Source organism: Ostrea edulis, chromosome 5, assembly GCF_947568905.1.
Source record: "Ostrea edulis chromosome 5, xbOstEdul1.1, whole genome shotgun sequence".
NCBI classification, from domain to species: domain Eukaryota; kingdom Metazoa; phylum Mollusca; class Bivalvia; order Ostreida; family Ostreidae; genus Ostrea; species Ostrea edulis.
In genome coordinates this window covers 86,763,859-86,788,524 of record NC_079168.1, presented here as the reverse complement: position 1 = coordinate 86,788,524, position 24,666 = coordinate 86,763,859, and the positions used below count along the sequence as shown (strand labels likewise).

The window sequence follows — 24,666 nt, the reverse complement described above, 5'->3', positions numbered from 1 at the left end:
TAATTTTTTTTTTTTTTACATTGGTCATAACTTCTATATGGTAAATATTAGAGCTTTCATATTGTACATGAACATCTCTTTTGACAAGATCTTTCTACTGGTACCAAGATATTTGCCCTTGTGACCTTGGCCATCTTCGCAATTGTCCATTATCAGTGGCATTTGTGTTTTGCAAACACATCTTGGTTATCTCTGAATCACATGGTACATGTACATTGTATTTGAGGAATGTAGATCATATGTCTGTACGGAAAGTCGGAAATTTGAGTCCCGCCAAGTTCAAAATCAAAGTTAGAGCAGTTCTGTTTGAGGTTGTTGTACTAAAACTGTATGTCTGAGACAGGTAGTAGATTTTTTGTATTCATTTGAGACTTGTGTTAACTAGTTATTGGATGAAGTTTGTTGGTTGTTCGTTTATTTTACGTCCCTTCGAGAATTCTCCATTCATATTGAGAGGTCACCAGCTGTAGGTGAAGTACCACGAATTTAGATCTATGTTTAGCGCTTACGGCCGTAGCGGTGAGGTTTCTTTAACGTGCCAACGCCTACTGCGACGCAGGACCTCCGTTTTTAAGGTCATATCCGAAAGACATGTGATTCTCACTTCTCAATGCCGAGCGTTTGGCGAAGGGGCAATCACTACCTTGTGTTTACGACTTAGGTTTGACGCGGCTATGGATCGATCTCACAACCTCCCGGTTACGAAGTGAACGCTCTACCACGATTGGTGATTGGATAAAGGGGGAAGATACAAAATAAAGTCATATTACAATAATTTTATTTTATTTGTAACACGCAATTTCATTGGCTGAGCACATTGAAAAACAATTATGGGGACACGTCCTCTTGACAACCCAAGACAGAATTTAAAAAAAAAATTATATCGCAGTATACTGCTAAGTTGCAGGCCTTCTATGAAATATTTGTTACTTTTTCGTCTTGTGAGGACTTAAGGCACGAATGAAGATTCTTTGGAAAATCCAGATGCGACGTTCAGACAATATCAACAAATATTGACTGTAATCGAAATAAAGCATTCATCATTTACAAAATAATTAGATCATTATCTATTCCCATCACTTCAAATAGTGAAACACCCACCTCTTTCTAACTTCAGAACAATTTCCAAATTGTTACAAATGGTTATTGTTTCTGGTCGTCCAATGAAAATTCGCGTTTCTAATCAATTTCGTCTAGGTCTTCCATTTCAGCAGTAAACAAAGATGACTGACCTGGTATCGCTTCATAGACTCCAGTAGTCCGCACCAATGTTTTAAATCATTTATGTATATAATAAAACTGTTAAAATTTACATGGAAACAAACAGCTACAATGTTGACATGGATTAATAGCGAGACTTTAAACAAAACATTTATTTTCATTTTTAGGTCAATATTTTTCTTTTATACATGTGTTACTACAAAGTTAGGTGAGCGAAGCTACATATAATGTACCTACATTCTCAAACACATATATCATAGTCCCATTTATCTGATATGTATCGTTTATGTCAACATTTGAATTTTCAGAGCTAAAAGGGTAAGAAAACATGCATTGCAATAGTGTGACAGAAATGTTGTATAACAGCCTGTAGTGTAAATGAAGATAGACCTTGTTTTGTTTTCTAATCAGGATTAATATCCGATTCCGTTTGGGGACGAATATTTTGATTAGCAAATTTTATCGACAAAATTGTCTGTTTTCAGATTTCAATTTTCGTGTCTGAATTCTTCAGATGTTTGGTTGTACAAAAACATAGTGGTTTTACGTGTACATAATCATATAATTGAGTATTAAAAACGAGTTGGTCTTCAATTTCAAATACGAAGTAGATGTAAATAGTTTAGATAAAAGTCAAATTGATACTTCGTAATTGCAAATGTACTAATAGTGTGACACAAAATTGTCAGAGTATTCAAACAGCTGTGTTTCTTTCCATACATTTTTTTTCTGTAACGGAAAAGAAGGAAATGCAACCGACCAGACAGGGATTCAAACCTGGGATCCCGTGAATTTAATTACGGTTTTTGTAAGATACCCTAACACTGAACTATAAAATACAGACTATTTATTTTCTAATTCAGAGGTCAAAGCAGACAAATTTGAATTTAAATAATCCAAGAATAGCCATGCCAAGTATAGAATAACAACATATAACAGTGCATATTAGAAACTCGTTTGACATTATCATTTCGGGTACAAATGTGTGATATATGTGTGGTCAGCTTTAGTATCTGTAAATCTGCCCACCACATTAAGAATTTCTTTCTCTTCAGAGTTAAAGAGGTTCGCACCTGAGTTTTGTAGTATTGCCAATTTTTTTGAAGTATATTTTTTAATTTCTACATTCAAGGGGAATTATGAAAACCTGGGGTGTTAGTGTTTGTTATATGTGTATATGTATGTATACATATATCTACTTATTTTGTGTTTCACTTCCATTCTGACCTTGATGTAGGGAGAGGGCTTAAATAGCCTGCACCTGCTGCCCAATCCCATTCATTTTGAATAAAATATTGTATAAATTAAATTGTTATTGAGCATGTTAAACTTTACCTTTTTCCACTTGAAGTTCACTGTAAAATTCGCGTAAACTCAATTTGTCTGTTGGTGTCAGTACAAAATAAACAACACAAATCAATCATTACATCAAATAAATACAGACATATAGAATGGTGTAATGCTAGTAGATAGAAAATAAAGTGACCTTTCTGCACTTCATATAGGGGGAAATTCATCATATAGAATTTAAGAGTTTTAAAGAACATATCAAGAGTATCTTCAGTTTTTAAAGTTACATATAAATTACAAGTCTTGCCTTAAAGTCTAAAATGGAACTGAAAAAGTGGGAGTTATAGACCATGCTACATGTTTGTGACCATATCAACTAAAGTTTCATATCAACCTTTATTGGCTTGATGAAATTTCGGCGATTTTGATTGGCTGGAAAATTCGTTTCATTTCTGCATCAACGAACACCTGATTTGGACTTCATGTAGTGTAGTCCTGTGGGGATCTGGGTTAGAATATGCCCTCAGTATTCCTTGTTTGGTGTAAGAAGCGACTAAATGGGCGATCCTTTGAATGAGACCGCAAAAACCGAGACCCCGTGTGTCACAGCAGGTGTGGTACGATAAAAATCGCTCCCTGCTCAAACGCCTTAAGCGCCGAGCATAGACCTAAATTATGCAGCCCTTCACCGGCTATGGTGACGTCTCCATGTGAGTGAAAAATCCTCGGGAGGTACGTTAAATGCTGATTTATTCTCATAAACCAATGTATAAAAAGGTATAGAGAAATGCAAATACTACAGTATACAATACACAAAGTCAGTATCTAGAGTAGAACAAAGGATATAGAGATATACAAATACTACAGTATACAATACACAAAGTCAGTATCTAGAGTAGAACAAAAGAGAAAAGGAAAAAAGAAAGAAAAAACAAAACATATACATACATGTATGCACACACATATACACGCACACCTATGCAATATACAATCAAATCAATCATGTTGTGTATTGATACATAACATGCATTATTTAGCGCAGTTTCACACCCCCCCCCCCCTCCTTTGTGTAGCGATATGATATATAGATCCAATTTCATTAAAAAGAATTATGTTTGCCTAGGGTGAGTGTTGTGACCAATGAATCTCTTTTCATAACTTGTATTTACAAATCAATAAATCGTGATTACGCATTGGTTAATTTCTAATTATGTAAATCAATAAATCGTGACTACACATTGGTTAATTTCTAATTATGTAAATCAATAAATCGTGACTACACATTGGTTAATTTCTAATTATGTAAATCAATAAATCGTGACTACTCATTGGTTAATTTCTAATTATGTAAATCAATAAATCGAAACTACGCATTGGTTAATTTCTAATTATGTAAATCAATAAATCGTGACTACGCATTGGTTAATTTCTAATTATGTATGGAGTTTTCGAATCCCTGGTTTGAATTTACAAATCAATATTAAACTTATGGAATAGTTGGTTTATCTTTAGAGATTGTTGAATTTTATTACATCATACTAGTTGAATGTTATACACAATTTTGTCTATATATATACTGTTTCTGCTATTCATATATTATTTACTATAAATAATAATAGAACGGATTTAAGTAAGATTAAAACAAAATTTTGTATCATACTATTGCCATTAGAGAATATCTTTATTTCCAATGGTTTTGCCTTTGCTATCTTTACCAATTGAAATGATAGCCATTTCCTTATGAATGTGAACAATGTGCGTATGAATCTTGATAAATATAGTACAACTAATCTAACGGCTGGGAATTCTCCGACATGATTGAAAATAGAATGTAAATATAAGAGATAAATTTCTCAATTTTGAAAACACACGTGGGTCTGAACAGCAACGCCCCACGCCAATTTACTTTTCACGGAGCGTTAGCACACTCCATGGGGTATGCAGGCATAAAGCATCGCAGTTCTTTGCCCCATCTAAGCATATATTTCAAAAATAAAATTTATTTTTCAATCGTGTGCAAAACAATAATCGTGGGTACTGGCTTACAGCTGGGAATCTAAGCGTGTTTCTATTCCACTCAAGGTGATAGGATGAGTGATTGTGTATGTGACGTCATCAAGCATGGCATGGCTTGGTGGTACAAATTTAATGGCTATACGTTCGAGATCGGTCCTTTTTGTCCGAGATGGTTCCAGTCCGTGTTGATTGACAATCAGATTTCTGACTTTATCAGCAATACCAAGACTTCCTGACAAACCTGTGGAGCGGATCCCGCCTATCGTGATCCAGCAACTGAAAAGATTAGTGCATTATGTGTATCGTCAACGCTTTTTTTTTTTTTTTTTTTTTTTTTTGGTAGTATCGATCTATTCTCCTACTAGTGGACTTTTGCGAGAACGACTGACTTTCACAGTCAACGGCTTGACTTGGACATTTAAACCTGAGTAATGTATGGAAGCACGATATCGTTAAATATATGTAATGTCGAATTGTTAGAGAGTATATAGGGTACTTCTGCCTCGCTCTTGCACTAGCTTTCTTAGTGATTTCTTTTTATCACACAAGTTAAGCAAAGACGAGCGTGTTCAAACCGCTGCACGTTACAAAATGGTGGCAGTGTAGTGATGTTTGGCTGTCTAAAGGCTTGCTTCAGGTAGAGTATGTTTGGAACTCGGGAACTTTGTATCATGCAGCTGTTATGTCCGCACGTGGTTTCGTCCTAGGGCGACGGCGGTTGTCGTCGTGAACGGTAGGTGATTTTGCTGAAGAGGTGCCAAAAATCAGAGAAGACCCAAGCTAAACTTCGGAACGACACTTTCCTGAGCGAGAATTTCTACTGCATCGCTAGTGAGCTAGTTTTTCTAGTGATACGGTACTCTCTCTCTCTCTCTCTCTCTCTCTCTCTCTCTCTCTCTCTCTCTAAGCAACGGCGTGCGTGTTCAGATCGCTGCACGTTACCATACTATTACAGTAGGCCTGTTAAAGAAGTTGTCAAAATATAAAAACACAAGGCTATTGATTCATTTCATTTGTGCATGCATAGCCTGGGTATAAAATTTTAACTTGCACAGATACCTTGATTCATTGTTTAAACTTGACAAAAAGGTCATTGCATCATGATAAATCGAATGTAAATTTATTATGCAGAAGTTTTGAGTTTAATTTTATCATAAAATGTATGAAGGTCTTATACAACTTTATTCAATCAAACACACACAGGTACAACACAGAACATGAACGTACCTACAATTCGGAATTACATGTACATCTGTAGATCTGTAGCTCTCTGAGAAAATATTTGGACATACGAGAGAGCTACAAATCCACCTATTATAACAACCTTTTATTTACGGCACAGGTCGCTGTATTTTTGCATCATAATATAAAACAAGATGTGTTTCAAACTTCCACCAGAGTTCGTTTGCTCACAAACCAAACTCTTCCACTTAGGCATTATGGGATAGCGATTTCTTAGGCCGCGTATACTGTGACGTCAATGTAGAATGACGAAAAAACATAATGTCAAACGTAAACAACTTTCAAAACAAGAACGTAAACATCAAGTTCATTACTTTACACAATAATTTGAACAGAATCTCCCTACTTTTTAATGATCTTTTGATCATTTTATGTTTAAGATAAAATCCATACTTTTATATTAATGTTCTTAATATTAATATCTTCAAACTTTTAACTGCGAACTACTTCTTTAGTGTAATTTGTCTGCGTGATAATCGCGGACTCACAATATACAAATCTGTATATTGTGGTGCGTCACATAGGAGAGGTCTATTCGTAGGTGACGTAATGAGGCCTCGACGGGGAGTTTGGATGTGTTTGTGAAACACAAATGCCCCCGATAATGGACAATTCTGAAGATGGCCAAGGTCACAAGGGCAAATATCTTGGTAGCAGTAGAAAGATCGTGTCAAAAGAAATGCTCATGTACAATATGAAAGCTCTAATATTTACCATTTAGAAGTTATGACCAAAGTAAAAAAAAAAATTAAAAGTAGGTCAAATGTCAAGGTCAAAAGGTTTAATACCAACGGAAAGGTCTTGTAACAAGGAATACTCATGTGAAATATCAAAGCTATATCACTTACAATTCAAAAGTTATTTGCAAGGTTAAAGTTTTCAAAAAGTAGGTCAAACTCCAAGGTCAAGGTCACATGGTCAAAAATGTTGGTACCCACGGAAAGGTCTTGTAACAAGGAATACTCATGTGAAGTATCAAAGCTCTATCACTTACTGTTCAAAAGTTATTAGCAAGGTTAAAGTTTCAGACAGAATGACAGACTGGACAAAAACAATATGCCCCCCGATCTTTGATCTCGGGGGCATAAAAATCCCTACCATATTTTCCCAGTATATTTCTGTCCAAACATTTATTAAAGCCGCATGTGAACCGAAAACTCATATTTCGTTTGTAGAAATTGCCATGTTAGGTAGTAGTGAATTCGAACCCCTATGATTTTTATATCTATTCATTTTATCCAATATGAAGTACGTAAATATTGAAAAGCAATCCTAGTACGTTATGAAAGCCATAAGTCTTGTCCCAGTCTCCGATTAATCTTTTCATTACTGACATATAAAAACAGCTTGGTGGGGATGGAACTGGAATTATTTCATCTAAAATATTTAACTAACAAGAGGCCCACAGCATAGCAATGAAGAAGATATATGCTATTTAAATGGTTTACACATAAACATTAAATACTAGTACCCAGATTGGCCCCATCCTGGAGTCAGAACGTCAACCCCGGATATCAAGAACTTTACAATTTCGGTAGAGGCCTTCCAGCTCTACATGATCAGATCTCTGTTTTCAGGTTTACAGATGTAAGGAAGATTCTTCCAGCTCTACATGATCAGATCTCTGTTTTCAGTTTTACAGATGTAAGGAAGATTCTTCCAGCTCTACATGATCAGATCTCTGTTTTCAGTTTTACAGATGTAAGGAAGATTCTTTAGCATTGGTCAATGTTTGCTCTGGACATAGTTAAGGCCCCGGATGTGCAGAAGTCCTGAAATTTATACTTTATACCCCCTTGTCCCAAAGATGATTCATACCAAATTTGAAAGATAAAAAATAAATGGCAGTTATCAGGAAGAAGTTAAGAATGGTCAAGCGTTCACGCACGGTGCACGATGACGGATTCTGACCAATTGCATTGGGCCAGGTGACCTAAATATATTTATGGGGATATTAGGTCACATAGACTTTACTGTTTTAGAAAGTGTATGAGTATGGAAATGAACTGGAACAACTCTATAATGTTTGGACAACTTGACCATTTCTGTACATTGCATCGGTTCATTCAGATATGATTTCTGTACATTGCATCGGTTCATACAGATATGTCACGAAAAGGTTTCCGTATTATATGCTCGTGTCAAAGTCAGTCATTGACTGCAAAAGTCAGCCCATCTCGAAAAAGTCCAGTATTCATACAGGAAGACAAACTGTTACATCTGTTCTAAGTTACTGAAGTTTAGAGGAAATGAATTGTCGACACTTCATTTCTGAAATTTTAAGTTCTGTAGACAGCTGATGTATTGATATAACGGTAAATTAAGGTGCGTGAAGAAACCATAAAAATAACGTGCACTAAATTTAAAACTGCCTACACTACACAGATTTCTGGGGTTTTGTTCAAATTAGTACCATATATTATGTAACACACTTATTATTGCGATTCATTCATTATACTTTAATATCAAAAACTAGAAAAAACAGTTCTAAAAATCAGAACGGACCGAAGGGAAATTATAACTTCTTACAGTGAAATTATAACCTCTTACAGTGAAATTATAACTTTTTACAGTGAAATTATAACCGCTTACAGTGAAATTTTAGGTCCCCAAGTCTTGATGTACTTGCTGTTTCCGAGAGGTAATTTCAACTTCCTCAGACATAATGGAGGTAAACTCGAAAACGACTCGGGGACCATTTAAGTGTACATCAAAGATGACCTAAAATCTTATCAGATAAATCATGAATGGTACGACAAAATGGCGGAAATTAATGAATAAAATGTTATGTTTTATTAATTACAATTAACCCGTTTATCAGTGACTGATGTCGAGAAGTACGGACTAAGGACGACTGACAATAATGGCATGAATAATAAGGGTCAACTGGGTTTATTTGTGAATGAATTGCAATGTACTTTAACTTCTTCCTACTTTTCTTTATGTCAGGAATACAAAAACATTTACCGTTCTTTAATTGGGACCGTTCAGCTCAGCGATAAAGAAAAAACCTTTATGGTCACGTGGAACAATCAAACATAAAACGTGTGAAATTACAAGTATGTAATTGTTGGGTTGTTGTTTTTTTTTTTTTTTTTTTTTATTATTATTATTTTTTTTTTTTTTGGTTGTTGTTGCTTTGTTTGCAATTTGCAACGATAATGATAGTTTGAAAGTTTGAGGAATTTGTTGACTTCAATTAAGTTCAATTAAAGATTTTTGTGGTTCTGTTATTGTGTTTTTCAGGTGTTTTCTTATCAGATGATATCTGATATTGTACTATACTATAACTGGTTAATTTTTTCTGAGGGTGGTGGGTTATTTTTCAACTGTAAACTGAATATTCATTTGATGCACGTAAACAAGAATTATAAGTGTTTTGAATAATATTTGTCTTTAATTTTTGCCTGAATTAATTGAATACTTTCACTGTAACATGTATAATGTTAAATGAAAATAATATCGGAACATATGAAAATTAGATAGTAACAAAATTGGATAATATATAATATTGGAAAATTACTCATTAACATACAGAAATAAATATCAGAACATATTTAGATTACTCATTAAAATACAGGATTAACATCAAAACATTTAGAAATAATACCAAAACATCTTTAGATTACTCATCATTTAGAAATAATATCAAAACATCTTTAGATTACTCATCATTTAGAAATAATATCAAAACATCTTTAGATTACTCATTAACATAATGAAATCAAAACATCGGTAAATTACTCATTAGCATAAAGAGATACTTAATGAAAGATGAAGATAACGAACAGTGATCAATCTCATAACTCTTATAAACAATGCAAAATAGAGAGTTCGGCAAACACGAATCCCTGGACACACCAGAGGTGAGACCAGGTGCCTAGGAGGAGTAAGCATTTCATGTCGACCGGTCACACCTGCCGTGAGTCCTATATCTTGATCAGGTAAACGGATTAATCCGTAGTCAAAATCAGTGTGCAAAGAACGGCCTTGCAATCGGTATGAAACAAGTCATTAACATAATAGGATAATATCAGTATATTAGTAAATTAGTCATTAACATAATAGGATAATATTAGTAGATTAGTCATTAAGATAATAAGATGATATCAGTAGATTAGTCATTAACATAATAGGATAATATCAGTAAATTGGTCATTAACATAATAAGATAATATCCGTAAATTAGTCATCAACATAATAGGATAATATCAGTAGATTAGTCATTAACATAATAAGATAATATCAGATTAGTCATTAACATAATAGGATAATATCAGTATATTAGTCATTAACATAATAAGATAATATCAGTGGATTAGTCATTAACATAATAAGGTAATATCAGTAGATTAGTCATTAACATAATAGGATAATATCAGTATTTAGTAGATTAATCATTAACATAAAAAGGTAATATCAGTAGATTAGTCATTAACATAATAGGATAATATCAGTATTTAGTAGATTAATCATTAACATAAAAAGGTAATATCAGTAGATTAGTCATTAACATAATAAGGTAATATCAGTAGATTAGTCATTAACATAATAGGATAATATCAGTAGATTAGTCATTAACATAATAAGATAATATCAGTAGATTAGTCATTAACATAATAAGATAATATCAGTAGATTAGTCACTAACATAGTAGGATAGTATCAGTAGATTAGTAGATTAACCATTAACATAATAGGATGATATCACTATATAGTAGATTAGTCATTAACGGAAGATGATACTTACAAAAGACTTTTGAGTATTGATTAAGAATTATCTTACCTTTCAGGGTAGGAATTGATCCAGTAATCTTTGGTTTCCGTGGCTGGACGGAGTCCCGTGTATGTGTTCACTATAGGGCACTCTCCTAGTCCCCGAACACACGAATCTCCATAACGCATCAGCCGCTGGATCGTGTTCGAGTCGCTCTCTGGTCGTCTTCTGGAAGCCGATTCCTCAAATGTCGGGCCAATGATAACATTGCCATAGACTGACCAATGTAATCAATAAATAAAACTGAATAAAGCATTATATAGTCTTATTTCTTTTACCCGTAAATCACGACTATTGTGTTATTGATTAGGATATATATAAAAATATTCACACTTCCAACGTTTATAATTGAATGATTGTCATTTCCTTATGATTGTGAACACTGTGTGCATGAATCTTAATTTTATTACGGCTATTTTAACAGCTGTGAATATTCCGACAGAAATAATGGTAAGATGTTACTAGATGCTATCATAAGTTCACGACACAGTAATACCCACACGCAAGTGTCTGCATTTAGACATACTCCCCGTCGTATTTGTGAAAATAGCAAAGAAGCCACAATAGTTACTATATAACAAACTCTACACTATATATGTCCTTGCTGCATATGTCAAGATATATTGAGCAATTGGGTCATCCCAGACCTTATTTTTATAATAGTTGAAATGTATTTTTAATAAAACCACGGAGGTCCTAACCCCTTAACAATATGCCGGTATATTCCAGCTGCTCATATCAAGATGCATTGAGTATTGTGATGGGCAAGTGCCCCAGTGTCATCCCAACTCACATCATTTTTTTATTGCTCAAATGAGATTCCAACCTTTAAAGCAAATGTATACTTGTTGCACATGACACAATGCACTGAGCACCAGATTTTTGTTCGTCGTTTTCCCACCCCATTTGTCCTTTTAGGTGAAAAGGAAAATTCCGAAAAACAATTTTCGTGGTAGCCAAATCGTCTTTTGGACGAAGATTGGATTGTGTGTCCTGTAGAAGAGTAATCAGTTTTCAGCATTTTCATATTCATCCTGGAGGCGGCCAAATGAGGGTAAAAAAGAAACGATATTAAAAAAGAAACTTGATTCCTAGAACTCCTCTTAAACTGTACGCAGTAGCCAAATCATCTGTAATTAGTGATTGGTGGTTTATGTTTAGAGAAAATGTCGTTTTCGATCCCCATTTGGTCCCCAGGGGGAAGGGGATGAAAATTTCTAAACTTTATCGCACATCTATACAGGACGCAATCATCTCCAAAGAATGGTTAACTACCGTGCTAACTGTAAAAAGAGTTCTGGGAACGACGTCTTTGTAGAAAAACGTCGTTTTCGATCCTCATTTTGCCCCTAGGGTGACATTTACAAGACACCATCAATCATCTTCCAAAAGAATAATCGGTTACTGCTCAAAATAAAGAAGGAGTTCGAGGAAGAACAAAGTGTGACAGACGGACGGACCAGGGTAACAATATGCCCGAACTTTCTCTAGAAAGTGCGGGTATAAAACTTAAAGTTTTGTTATAGAATATTCTGTACGTACCCGTTTTGAAAATAATTTCACCTTTCCCTTTTTCTGTTGGAATTGGTAAAATACTGGAATTTATGAGGTGTTTCACTTTCTTTGGATATATTGCATATTGCCCTTTCTTTGGGGCGATACTGAAATACAGGAAAGATAAAGCAGTGCAACTCAATACACGGGAAAAGTCCGGCGTTTCGCCAATCCCTTCATTAAAGATTAAAAAAAAAAATAAACCCTTGCTAAAAGATGGGACTTTCTACCCTCGAAACATGCGCAACAATTTGCATCTGTAATTGCAAAACATCCTTTATCACCCTGAAGATGCCAGGAACTGTACAAGACACGCTCCTTCATTAACCAAATTTTTTTATGAAATATAAAGTTTAAATTTATTTCTTTACGTTTTACAATTCGTCATTTTTCGTTACTTTCCGTAAATACGTTTCGCGGGCTTCTTAGCCTATGCACGAGCGCTTTCGCGCTCAGTATATATACTAGCCCTGGTCAGTTTTCGGGCAGTGTGAAGTTCGTTACAAGTTACAAAGGAAGTTCGTGTATTGCTGTGTCTTAGCCTTCCCTCCCATCCAACCCATTGTCAGTTTTGAATTCAGTTTTTGTGTGATTTTCAGTTTTGTTTGATTTGATGTTCATTAAAAGCGATCTTGGAACGAACGCAACCAACCTACCAACCTTTTTGTGTTTTATTACCAATTAGTCAAGAAACTTTTTATTTTCGGACGAGGGCACTGAGGGAGAAAATAAGCTGAGTTTGTTTCGTTTGATTTCGATCTTTGGTCTTGTTTTTATTAAGTTTAGTTTTGCAGTATAAAGACCAAAAATTGAAGACGTTTTTATATCTTAGCTATACAATGTCATGTATTGTGAGGTTAGATACCAATTGAATAATTTTGAAAATTATGAAATAGACAATTTAGTTAATCGTTTAAAGGTCTTAATATAAACATATGCAGCAAAAATGGTGAAGTATACGCGAAAAAGTACCCTGTGTTCTCCCCGACAGAGTATCTGTCAATTCCTGACCGAACCTCCACATGGAAGAGGATTACAGACCCAAGGTTAAAACAATAATTAGTAACTGTGTTGTTAATATTTGCAACAATCAAGCTATTCAACATGTTTAGAAAATATGAGTGTTTGTTGTTATTGTAGTTCAAAACGCATTCTTACAGTTATGATACCAATTTTAAATGTTCGAAATAAATTAAAATACAAAAAATATCTTTATTTTGTAAATATTCTGTGAATGGCAAGTAAAATTGCATAAATGACTTTGAAAATAAATTTTACATTAATTGCAGAAAGGAAACAAAATCATGTATATAAGATCCCAAACGTGTTAATAACATAGTAATGATAGTGCCTGAGAGAAGTAAGTGTTGCACGAAACCCATTAATGACTGTTTAGGTGAGTACTTTGCCTTTCATGGAAAGCCAAATAGCTGTCGCTACGGCACTATTGTTTTCCAAAGCAACATCATGAGAGCACAACACCCGACTAAACAGCCGGTCTTTCGGATATGACCTTACAAACGGAGGACCCGTGTCAAGGTAGACGTTGACAAAATACAACGGCCTCACTACTACGGCCCTCAGAGCCATGTACACTTCACCTAAAACTGGTTCCCGTGGGGACCCGGGTTAGAATAGGCCCTGAGTACCCCTTGCTTGTCGTAAGAGGTGACTAAATGGGACAGTCCTTCGGATGAGACCGCAAAAGCCGATGTCCCGTTTCACAGTAGGTGTGACACGATAAAGATTCCTCCATGCTCAAAGACCGTAATTGTCCAATCTGACTAAAGTACAGACCTATATTATTATTTATTATATAGCTAATAAATAGTCTAATATAAAATCTGCGTAAAATCTAGAGAATGTTAGCGTTCAATATCCTGAGAATTTATTGAACGCTAACTTTACATTGCGTAAATTGTATGCGCCCGAAACATTCCGAGTATGAGCGTTCAATATTGACGTTACCGTAACGACGTAAACAAGCAAAAATGGCAGACGACGGTCCTCCGAATTTGACAGAGCCGGTATTTGATATTTACTTAAGCATTATGTTTTACTGTACATAAATTATGATGTCCCCATTTACAAAATCAGTTTGCTTCATGCATTAATGACGGGTTAAATATTGAACAGTTAAGAAATGCATGCTGTTATTGCACACTGGCAATATTGATGAATTCTCGTCTATTTTGGAGTAGTTTGAGTGAAAATGGATATAACTTAACAACCAAATACTTTAGCTATATAATAAAAGGGTTATTGAACTTATATAGGTGAATATTGGCACTCGTTGGCTGTCAAAATGCACTCGCAAGCTCGTGCATTTTCACAGCCAACTCGTGCCAATATTCACCGATATAAGTTCAGTAACCCTATAATATATAGGTATAATAATATAGGTCTGTAATTTAGTCAGATCGGTAAGCGCCGAGCATGGGCCTAAATTTTACAGCCCTTCACCGGCAATGATGACATCTCCATATGAGTGAAAGATTCTCAAGCGGGATGCAAAACAACAAATAAACAAGTAATAAACAGACCTTCAAGGTAGAAGAATATCTTAACATTGTGTACCTGAAATGCTGTAGACCAGCCAATTTATCTACGATATCTCCATAGAGACCTCCGCAGTTGATGACGACATTCCCAGTAAATTGCCCTCGTGACGTCATAACGTCTACTCGTTGATCATCCGTTTTACATATGTTTTGTACCAGGGCGTCTGTTTCGATCTTTAAAAATATCTCAATACATGTACTTTTAGTAATACTGATGATCCTGATTAAGATTATTGCATCGATCATTAAAGGAGGAAAAATAATTGTACATTGTATGCAACAGGCAGCATTGAGTGAATCTATAGTATATGTTCCCGCTGAATTTAGTCTGTTATTGTTAACTAAAAGTGGTGTTACTGCTACTGACTTTTTAACAATGACGAATGAAAACATTAGTATGCTATCACCACTGATAAACTACAGTCAATTCCTACCACAGCTCCCTTTCGCCGGGCATCATGAGCAAAAGAGATTGCCGTCAGCCATGGGTCAACTACCGTCTCCTCTGGAATCCACAGCGCCCCCTGTGCGTGTCTGCTAAGCCTAGGTTCTCTGCTATACAGTTCAGACACGCTGAGCTCCCTAGTGGGGGATATGCCCGCTGTTTTAGACCTCTGGGCGATGAGTGGTAGCTTTGAAGCCTAAAGGTAAAAGATCATCTCGTGTATCCCTTACCACCGTGAATTGATTTCTTACAAATTTAAGAATGATATCACCTTTACTACATGTGCAAAAGTGTAGCATCTAATTTTTTGGGGACAGAAAAAATCCGCAAAAAATACAATTGGTGGATAGGTAGTGTAAAATAAACCAACCGCAGATATTGTAAATTTTTATAGGGTTAAAATCGCCAAAAAAAAAACACCGTAGAATGTATCTTTTACAAAGTAATACATACTTTTAAATGTGAACTTGAATGATTAAAATTAGATTTGTTAGTTCAGTATCAATGGAAAAGGTGAAGATAACTAACATTGATCTGATAAATCCAACAAACAATTCAAATTTGAGATCAGGTGCCCAGCAGGAGTGACGGGTTACATCCGCCTTGAGCTTCGTAATTTGATCAAGTAAACGGAGTAATCCGTGGTGAAAGAGACACCTAACAATTTGTGTGAAAGACGTCAGCTAACCAAGATCCTCTAAGTTAACAAGCACTGTTGTATCCCCTGTAACGTCAACTTCATTTGCCTGTATTTATATCTAGGTATATTCATCATTATATATTTACCATAGAAAGTGGTCAATACAGACTTGAACGATTGAAATAATACTAGCGAGAAGAAAATGTTTTGTCTACCCACCAAATTACGCAAAAATAAAAGCCTTGTGAATATAAATTATTTACAGTTCTGTAAATACTTATGTTTTCGCACGAGATACCTACAGGTATTGTAATTATCAGCACGTTCCAGCTCTAGCGTGTACGTTCTAGTTTTCATCATTTGATTTTACGGGTCAGGGAGTTAGAATCCTTGACATGGGATACTCTTTAACGTTCCATCCGACGGCCATCATTATAGATATATCAAACTGCCACTGTTCAAGTAATCAAGTAATTATCGAATTTTGTGCGGGCCGTGAAATACCGTATAGCCGGCTTGTCATCTTGGCCTATTTTGGAGATTACCAAAGATTCACATCTAACATATGCATTGTATGAATTAATAAAAGTTAGTTCACCAAAATTGTATTCACCCATACCAATGGTATACCTCCATCCATATCAAAGATGTACCTTACAGACCCAAATCCGCCTTGTTTCCCGCCAAAAATCCTGTTATACTGTATGAAACATTCCATGAAAAAACCCACACTTTCATAATTAGATTTGTATCCTTGTAAAGAAAAATGCAGTAACGCTTACTTTCTAATCTTAATGTTTTCTGAATGGTATCGAGATATTTAGATATTTCATAACGAACTTGTTCTTGTGTCCAAGCAACCATTGTTGCTCCAATTTTGTCATAGACTAATCCGAATCCTTGTAATACATCAAACATACGGGGGAAGGTGTAAGTTATGCACTGGAGCTCCAGGCTGTCGGCAGGGGCATCAAAACCAGTGTGGAGCATCCCACTGTCAAAAGTAATCATATCTAATGCAATAATTATGCAGTGAAGGTAGGATGTTGTATTTTATGATAAACTATGACGTCAGTTCTCTTACTGTAAATTAAACCGGTAGATATTGATAATGTTCGCGATATTGCATGTTGGAAATGGATATATTTTACTTTCTCGGCATCGTTACATGAAAAAGGTGAAGATAACGAACAGTGATCAATCTCAAAATTTCTATGAATCATACAAAATCAAGAGTAGGGTAAACACGGACCCCAGGACATACCAGAGGCGGGATCAGACAAACACGGACCCCAGGACATACCAGAGGCGGGATCAGACAAACACGGACCCCAGGACATACCAGAGGCGGGATCAGACAAACACGGACCCCAGGACATACCAGAGGCGGGATCAGACAAACACGGACCCCAGGACATATCAGAGGCGGGATCAGACAAACACGGACCCCAGGACATACCAGAGGCGGGATCAGACAAACACGGACCCCAGGACATACCAGAGGCGGGATCAGACAAACACGGACCCCAGGACATACCAGAGGTGGGATCAGACAAACACGGACCCCAGGACATACCAGAGGTGGGATCAGGTCCCTTGGTGGAGAAAGCATCCCTTGTTAACCGCTCACACCCACCATGAGCCGTCTATCTTGATACATGTATAAGTTTGTCATAAAGTATTTAGTAAGCTCCTTGCTATTACAATTTCAAAAAATTTCATCACCATTACCTGTGCCATGGGTACTCTTAAAAATGTTACAGAATTTTATTAAGATATTTGTAAATGTGGTGATATTGTTTTTAAAAATCCATATTTACCACAAAATGTTCCTATTAAATCATTTTTATTTTTGCACTGTTCACGAATCTTTACTCGAAAGTTCAATGTAAAAACATTATTGTTGCTATGATTCGTATATTAAATGTACAGGTGTGTGAAGACAGAAAGTAATCAGTTGTGTAAAACAAAGACGATAATATTTGGTATACATACAAGAAATCTAGAAGCTATTTTACTCTTATATTCGCATTCAATATATTTTATCCTTATCAACTCTGTTATAAAATTTCAAGTTGATATGTCACTGATGCGTCAATTAGTTGGTAGTACTTGTCCCGATACCCGTCAGCTGCATCACCTTTGATTGCAGAAATATTGAATACGACATTTGTTAGTTTTACTTGAACTAAAGTTGATCTAAAATATCTTTTGTCGTTTTAAGCGAAAAATGTGAATAAAACTAAAAGCTAACTGTACATTTGATCCTATATTATGACCCCAACCTTTCCAACCTGAATCCACTGGACATATGGATGCCTGAAAACCAATATGACTAACATGGTCTCGCTGATGTGGAGAAGATCTTTTTATTAAAAATGTTTCCGCTATATTCATGTATCATTTAAAATTTGATCCCCATCATAACCCCAGGGTCAATTAAAATATCTGAATTCAGAAGGTTTACATATTGATATGATTTAGTATGGCTCTACTACTGAAATTATTTTTTTTTCAAATTTCCTAAAAACATTTTCATGTAAAACTTTAATTTTCTATTTAAGTCACCCCTAGTCAAATATAAATCTGCACTGGATTGGAATGGTTGAATATCAATGTATCTAAACAGTGGTCCTTGATAAAAAAAAAAATTCAATGATAATATATACGAGTACTCCAATGTAAAACTTTGATCCCTTATTGAGGCCCAATTCTACCCCGGGTTATGATTTGAAGAAACTTCAATCTGAAGAACCTGGATATGCTTGCATAATAATGACAAACCATGGCACTGGTGGCGTTGAGAAAAAGATTTACATATTAAATTTCCTAATGAATTTGATCCCATGATGTAGTTCCATTCTACTCCCACCCCCATGGGCCATGGTTTCAATAGACTGAAATCTGCACTACATTAGGATGCTTGCATATTGATATGACTAATCATGACTGCTATTCTTAAGATGATTTTTAAAGATATTTCTTATACATCCCCATAGATTAAAACTTTAATTCCCTATTGTAGCCCCATTCTACCCCCCCCCCCCCCCCCGGGTCATTAATTTCAACATCTTTGAATTTGCACTACCTGAGGATACTTGGCTATGAACATGACTATCCATGGCCTAGCTGTTCCTCAGAAGATTTTTAAAGACGTTTTGCTTTATATTCCTATGTAAAACTTTGATTGCCTATTGTGGCCCCAACCTATCCCCCGGGGGATAATTTGATTAATTTTGAATTTCCACTCATTTATGAAACTTTCACATATGTTTTGTCATTTCTGGTCCAATGGTTCTTGCAAAGAAAATTTTAAAACGATACCACTACATTTTTACTATTTCTTGAATATCTCCCCTTTGAAAAAGGGTGTACTCCTTCATTTGAACAATTTGAATTACCTATGATGCTTTATGTATTATGACACGTCTGGAGAAGAAATTTAAAATATGTAAACTTTACAAACAAACGGCCGGGCAGAGAGACCGACAAAATGAGATCAGAAAAGCTCGGGTAAACTAAACACGCTTTCTATAATGAGTTCAGTGGGTGTTGATATTAATATAAACAGAGAAGCGTTATTGGGGGAGATGATGGGGGCCACTGTAGGAAACCAATGACGCACTTCATTTAATTTACCTATAATGCTGGTCTTCGTTATATTCTCGAGGACAGTTATGAAAACATGTTTAGATAAACTCGGTTACCCATTTTTTATGATTTACAGGTCTGTAGAAACATTCCGCAGACAGCCACCAAAGAAAACTTCTCATAGAATCAATAAGAAGGAGCAGTTTTAGATTAAAAAACATCATATGAATTGATTATTGTCAGTACTTTTATATTGATTTTTTTCAAACTTCATATTACCTATTTCCTGAACTTGCTTCAGAAATCAAGTTTTCATTTTTCTCTAGCAGAAGACATCTGTAACCACGTGAAGTCATTTCCCAGACAACAGCGCATCCAACAACACCGCCTCCTACCACAATTACGTCAAAGATGTCTGCCATTGTCCACCAGATAGCGGTCACTGTATAAACAAAAATATAAAACAGTATCTTACATGATAATCATCTGAATGATACTTTTGCTTATAATCGCAAGATTTGCCTAATCGGCTGCGTTTTACCCAAGTTATTTAAAAGATAGGTACATTTGTGGCATTAAAATCCAAGTGATGGGTCTTCCAGAGGAAACCTTTAAAAATTGAGACCTCTTGTCATGGTAGGCAAATGACATAATGAATAAACTGTTAAATCCTGTCAACCAACTTTTATTCGCGACGACTTTATTTCGCAATTTACCAGTGATGATCTGGTTCGCGTCGACTTATTTTCGAGGCCGACATTACATGTAACTTAAACATACAAGAGACATTAAAGGACTGGTTCGCGCAGAGAAATATTCGCGATGGTGAGGTTCTCGCAAAATTTTCTCGCTTGTTGGTGTACAGTCTTCTGATACACACTGTTAAATTTCTCTTCATTTGTGAGTAAACCTGCCAAGCAATTGGCGTTATATGGGATTACATAAAAGTTACCAGAAAGTGCATTTATATGCCTACATAAGAAATATGTGAAAATTGTGTTAAACTACCACATCTGAAAAGTCTATTCATGTCACTACTTCAAAACATAGAAACTGAGAACAGTAAACTGACATACAATAATCCGAGTTTAACGTCATCCATGTTTGTTTATATCGGGCAGCACCTCTTTCCCTATAGGAATATGTAAATGTGATTTTGATTAATTCAAATCTCTTCGTCTTTTTGATACTGAGCTGGGCTTTATAAAGAACACAATATCACAGGCACATTCATTTACAAACAGCTAGTTGTCTAGACTAGGTTAGGACTATGTGGTCAGCTGACATCCTGTCTAGCATGACTTTGAACACTTCCATTCATGTTGATGTGACCATTTCTGCAGGTTCCACTGCCTTAGTTCTAGGGAAGGAGATTTTATATGCGTCATTGCTTGATGTGATTGTTCTCAATCGGTGAGTTCCCTTGGTTATAAGATCCCCTGCTGTGATGTACAAGACGGATGGAATGTCATCATCACAATGGAGGAGTATGAAAGGTAAAGATAACGAACAGTGATCAATTTCACACACAAAATAGGGAGTCGGGCAAACACGGACCCCCGGACACACCAGAGGTATAGATATAGGGCTTAAGGCGGGTGTGGCCGGTCGACAGGTGATGTTTACTCCTCCTAGGCACCTGATCCCAACTTTGGTATATCCAGGGGTCCGTGTTTGCCCAACTCTCTGTTTTGTATTGCTTATAGGAGTTGTGAGATTGATCACTCTTCGTTATCTTCGCCTTTAATTAGCTTTTCCATATGCACATGTACTGTACGTATGACGAATAAATTAAATAGTGCAAACATGAACAATACTTGTCTTCCTGCGAACTTTATTCCCAAACTGTACATACATGAATATAGTATTACTAAGTAGCCTAATTCGAGTTATAGTATAGCTAATTGTACGTGATATAGGTCGTTCTCTATGAAGATGAACGCGTGTGCACAGCAAAACTTCCTCGCAAGATTGATGATTGATTGTATCTTGCTTAACGTCTCGCTCGAGAATTTTTCACTCATATGGAGACGTCACCAAGACCGATGAAGGGCTTCAAATTTAGGCCTATGCTCGGCGCTTACGGCCATTGAGCAGTGAGGGTTCTTTAGCGTGCCACACCTACTGTGACACGGGTCATCCGTTTTTGAGGTCATCTCCGAGGACCCGTGACATTCACACCTGATGCCGAGCGTTTGGCGATGGAACTGTCACTACCTGTTTTTTATCGACTTAGGTGTGTCGCGGTCGGGTTTCGAACCCCGGCCTACCGCATGCGAACGCTCTAACCTCTCGGCCACCGCGGCGGTTTTCCTCGCAAGAGGGAAATAACGAGATTGCGAAGGTGAGAAGCGACAAGGTGAAATAGCTTTATTAATATTGCTTCTTTGCCTTCATGTTTTCGCTCCCGCAACTTCACACTTTTTGCTTAATCGCCCTCGCACTCTGGTTCACTTGTCCTCGCAGTTTCGCATCGTCTTTCTGAACATTAATTCGAATGACCTGATCAGAACACCATATAAATGACATTTAGAAACATTTATCTCATTTAGAGACATTTATCTCTAGCTGATATAATACTACAAGATAAAACAAGAGGCCCGTGGGCCACATCGCTCGCTATATATTCGCATTTAAAACTTTGATCCCTATTGTGGCCCCAACCTACCCCGGAGGGCCATGCTTTTTACACACTTGAATCTGCACTATGTCAGGAAGCTTTCATGTAAATGTAAACTTCTTTGGCACAATGGTTATTGAGAAGATTTTCTCTATATATTTGTATGTAAAACTTTGATCCCCTATTGTGGCCCCATCCTATTCCCGGAGGTTTTATCCAATATTGTGGCCCCAACCTACCCTCGGGAGTCATGATCTTAAAAAACTTAAATCTCCACTATGTCAGGAAGCTGTCATGTAAATGTCAGCTCTTCTGGCTCAGTGGTTCTTGAGAAGAAGATTTTTAAATGAACCCACCTTATTTTTGCATTTTTGTGATCTCCCCTTTGAAGGGCACATGGCGGGAGGAGACATGGCCCTTCATTTGAACAAATGTGAAAGCCCTTCACCCAAGGATGCTTTTAGCCAAGTTTGGTTGAAATTGGCCCAGTGGTTCTGGAGAAGTCGAAAATGTGAAAAGTTTACAGACAGATGGACGGACAGGCGACAGACAACAAGCGATCAGAAAAGCTCACTGAGCTTTCAGCTCAGGTGAGCTAAAACCCAATCGCAACAAACCTCGTGTAATTAGTAATAACACCTGTACTTTCTACTTCTATTCAAATTTTGTTTCACAACTCCAATGTCTAATTTTAATTAATGTCTAGCGTTTGTTAATTAATTACTTTCTTTCAATGTCAAAATGTATCAGCAGATAAAGTTTGATCCAGTACACACAACATTATTTGGTTTATAAGCATTAGTGGGGTAGTTTAGGGATTTCATTTTGACAAAAGAAGACTGGTACCCTTTAGATTACTTCTCTATAAAACATGTCAATTATTGTTGTTGCCCAATACATACATGCAATTATTTCTGATGATTATTTCGAGAAGTCTTTGTGAAATACAAAACGGTGAAATCAGGTGATAATATTTCTTTACTCAGTGCGTACATTCAGTGCTTTTTCATTAGGCTTACAGAACAAAATATATACAACCTGACCTGGTATGGACATGGATCACAGAGAGAAATCGAAAGGGAGGTTACTCTTGCGGCGATTGTTTTCTACATGACTATATTTTGAAAATAATGACATGGTTCTTTCAAAATAATTTTCACCTTAAAACATCAGTCAGTTTGCTTTATCATTAAAATGTTTGCCATGTCACAAGAAATGCTAAATAGCCTTGTCGGTGACCGTCGTTCAAACTCCCATTACAAACCTTTTAGTATGGTGCCCAAATAGTGTCATTCGTTGGGAAACGTGCTGTTATACTGTTATACGGAAATATATGGGGTCCTTGAAAAAAATCGTATTGGGCGAGGTGTAAGCCGAATCCAATAATCAAAATTTCATTTCTGTTGCAATTAGTTTGAGGTTTTGCTTATATATGAGCTAGATTGACTAGACTAATATGTTTTTTGTCAAGGATACCATATATTTCCGTATTATCCCTCTTTATTAGACATGTCCACGTAATGAAAGTATCCAACAATAATAAATGACTGCAACATAAATGTATTCTTGGGATACCTTATCAAATGTACATCAATAAAAATGAATTTATTTTTGAATTTATGGTCTGCATAACTAATAATATAGTAATATAGTATTGGTTTCAGCCAATGAAATTTCAAGATTTTTATCAGCTATCACGCTAACGCGATTCACGCTTCCACGCCCCGCCCACTGATGACAACGAAAGTCACATGTTTTCAGACTCCGTCAACTTATGTAAACAACATGGCGGACGATTCAGATCTTATACAGGATACTTTTCAATCGCCTCGTTTACTCGTGAATTTTCACAGAAAAGTCCGTCAAAGGGTTTGACATACTTCAGAGAAGGTTATGTGCACATAATTTCAGTGAGTAAAAACGCGGACGAAACAGTAATTATAACTTATTTGTTAGCGCTAGATGCTTTCGCTGCATTTGAAGGGAAGAAACAGCACATCGTCTAACCATCGATTTGCAGGATTCGGCTGTCATCGATGCTTACTGTTCATACACAGCTGGGTTAATTACGAAAGGTTTACTGAGTTTTAAATAATTGTTTTGTTACGGGATTGACGATGTTTGTTGTTCAGTTGAAACTGAATAATTACATGTACATATCATATTCATATATGCTGCGTTGACAGGCTGAAGTAAATGTTTCAGCTGTTGCTTGCTTTTGCATCTTTTATTTTACTATCATTTATGATTTACTTATGAAAAACAGTTAAACATTATCAAGAATTTACATTGCAGCTCAAATACCATCTATGATCTCCATTAAATGTTCAACTTCATTTATACTTGCATGAATGTTGTATATCTAGATATCTACATTGAGATATTTACATGCATAATTTTTTTTAATGGTAATGGATTAATTAGATCATTTCAAGTTTTTATTCCACGTCCACACAAATATCTATTTCTATTAAAAAAAACAAAACTTGCAAATCAACAGAAAGAATGTGTACAATGTTTGATAGACATCACCATTTTGACAGTACAGTTAAGAATATGTTAAATGACACACAATAGAAAACTTGGATTATAAACAAGAATATTGTAAAGACTCGGACCAAAAAAAAAATTCCTGTTCGTGTGGTGTTTGTACATAGTGTCAAACAGCATCCTCTCGCGCTGTTACAAGTATTAGATCATGCATGTCATC

At 35.9% G+C, this 24,666-nt stretch overlaps 1 protein-coding gene across 2 annotated transcripts; it reads right to left on the bottom strand.

The window, feature by feature from the left end:
* Positions 1–3,244: 3,244 nt before the first annotated feature.
* Positions 3,245–23,235, bottom strand: LOC125651900 (glycerol 3-phosphate dehydrogenase-like). 2 transcript variants are annotated; one of them, XM_056166620.1, is made up of 8 exons: positions 23,221–23,235; positions 19,616–19,778; positions 16,586–16,739; positions 15,095–15,301; positions 14,677–14,834; positions 12,088–12,206; positions 10,555–10,762; positions 3,245–4,803 (listed from the first exon to the last, which is right to left on the bottom strand). In XM_056166620.1, the coding sequence occupies exons 2-8, from the start codon at positions 19,756–19,758 to the stop codon at positions 4,554–4,556; spliced, it is 1,239 nt and encodes a 412-aa protein (XP_056022595.1). In that variant the 5' UTR covers positions 19,759–19,778; positions 23,221–23,235; the 3' UTR covers positions 3,245–4,553. The 2 variants fall into 2 exon arrangements, with proteins under 2 accessions (XP_056022595.1, XP_048736702.2); XM_048880745.2 differs by lacking the exon at positions 23,221–23,235 and adding an exon at positions 23,000–23,068.
* Between the last annotated feature and the right edge of the window lie 1,431 nt (positions 23,236–24,666).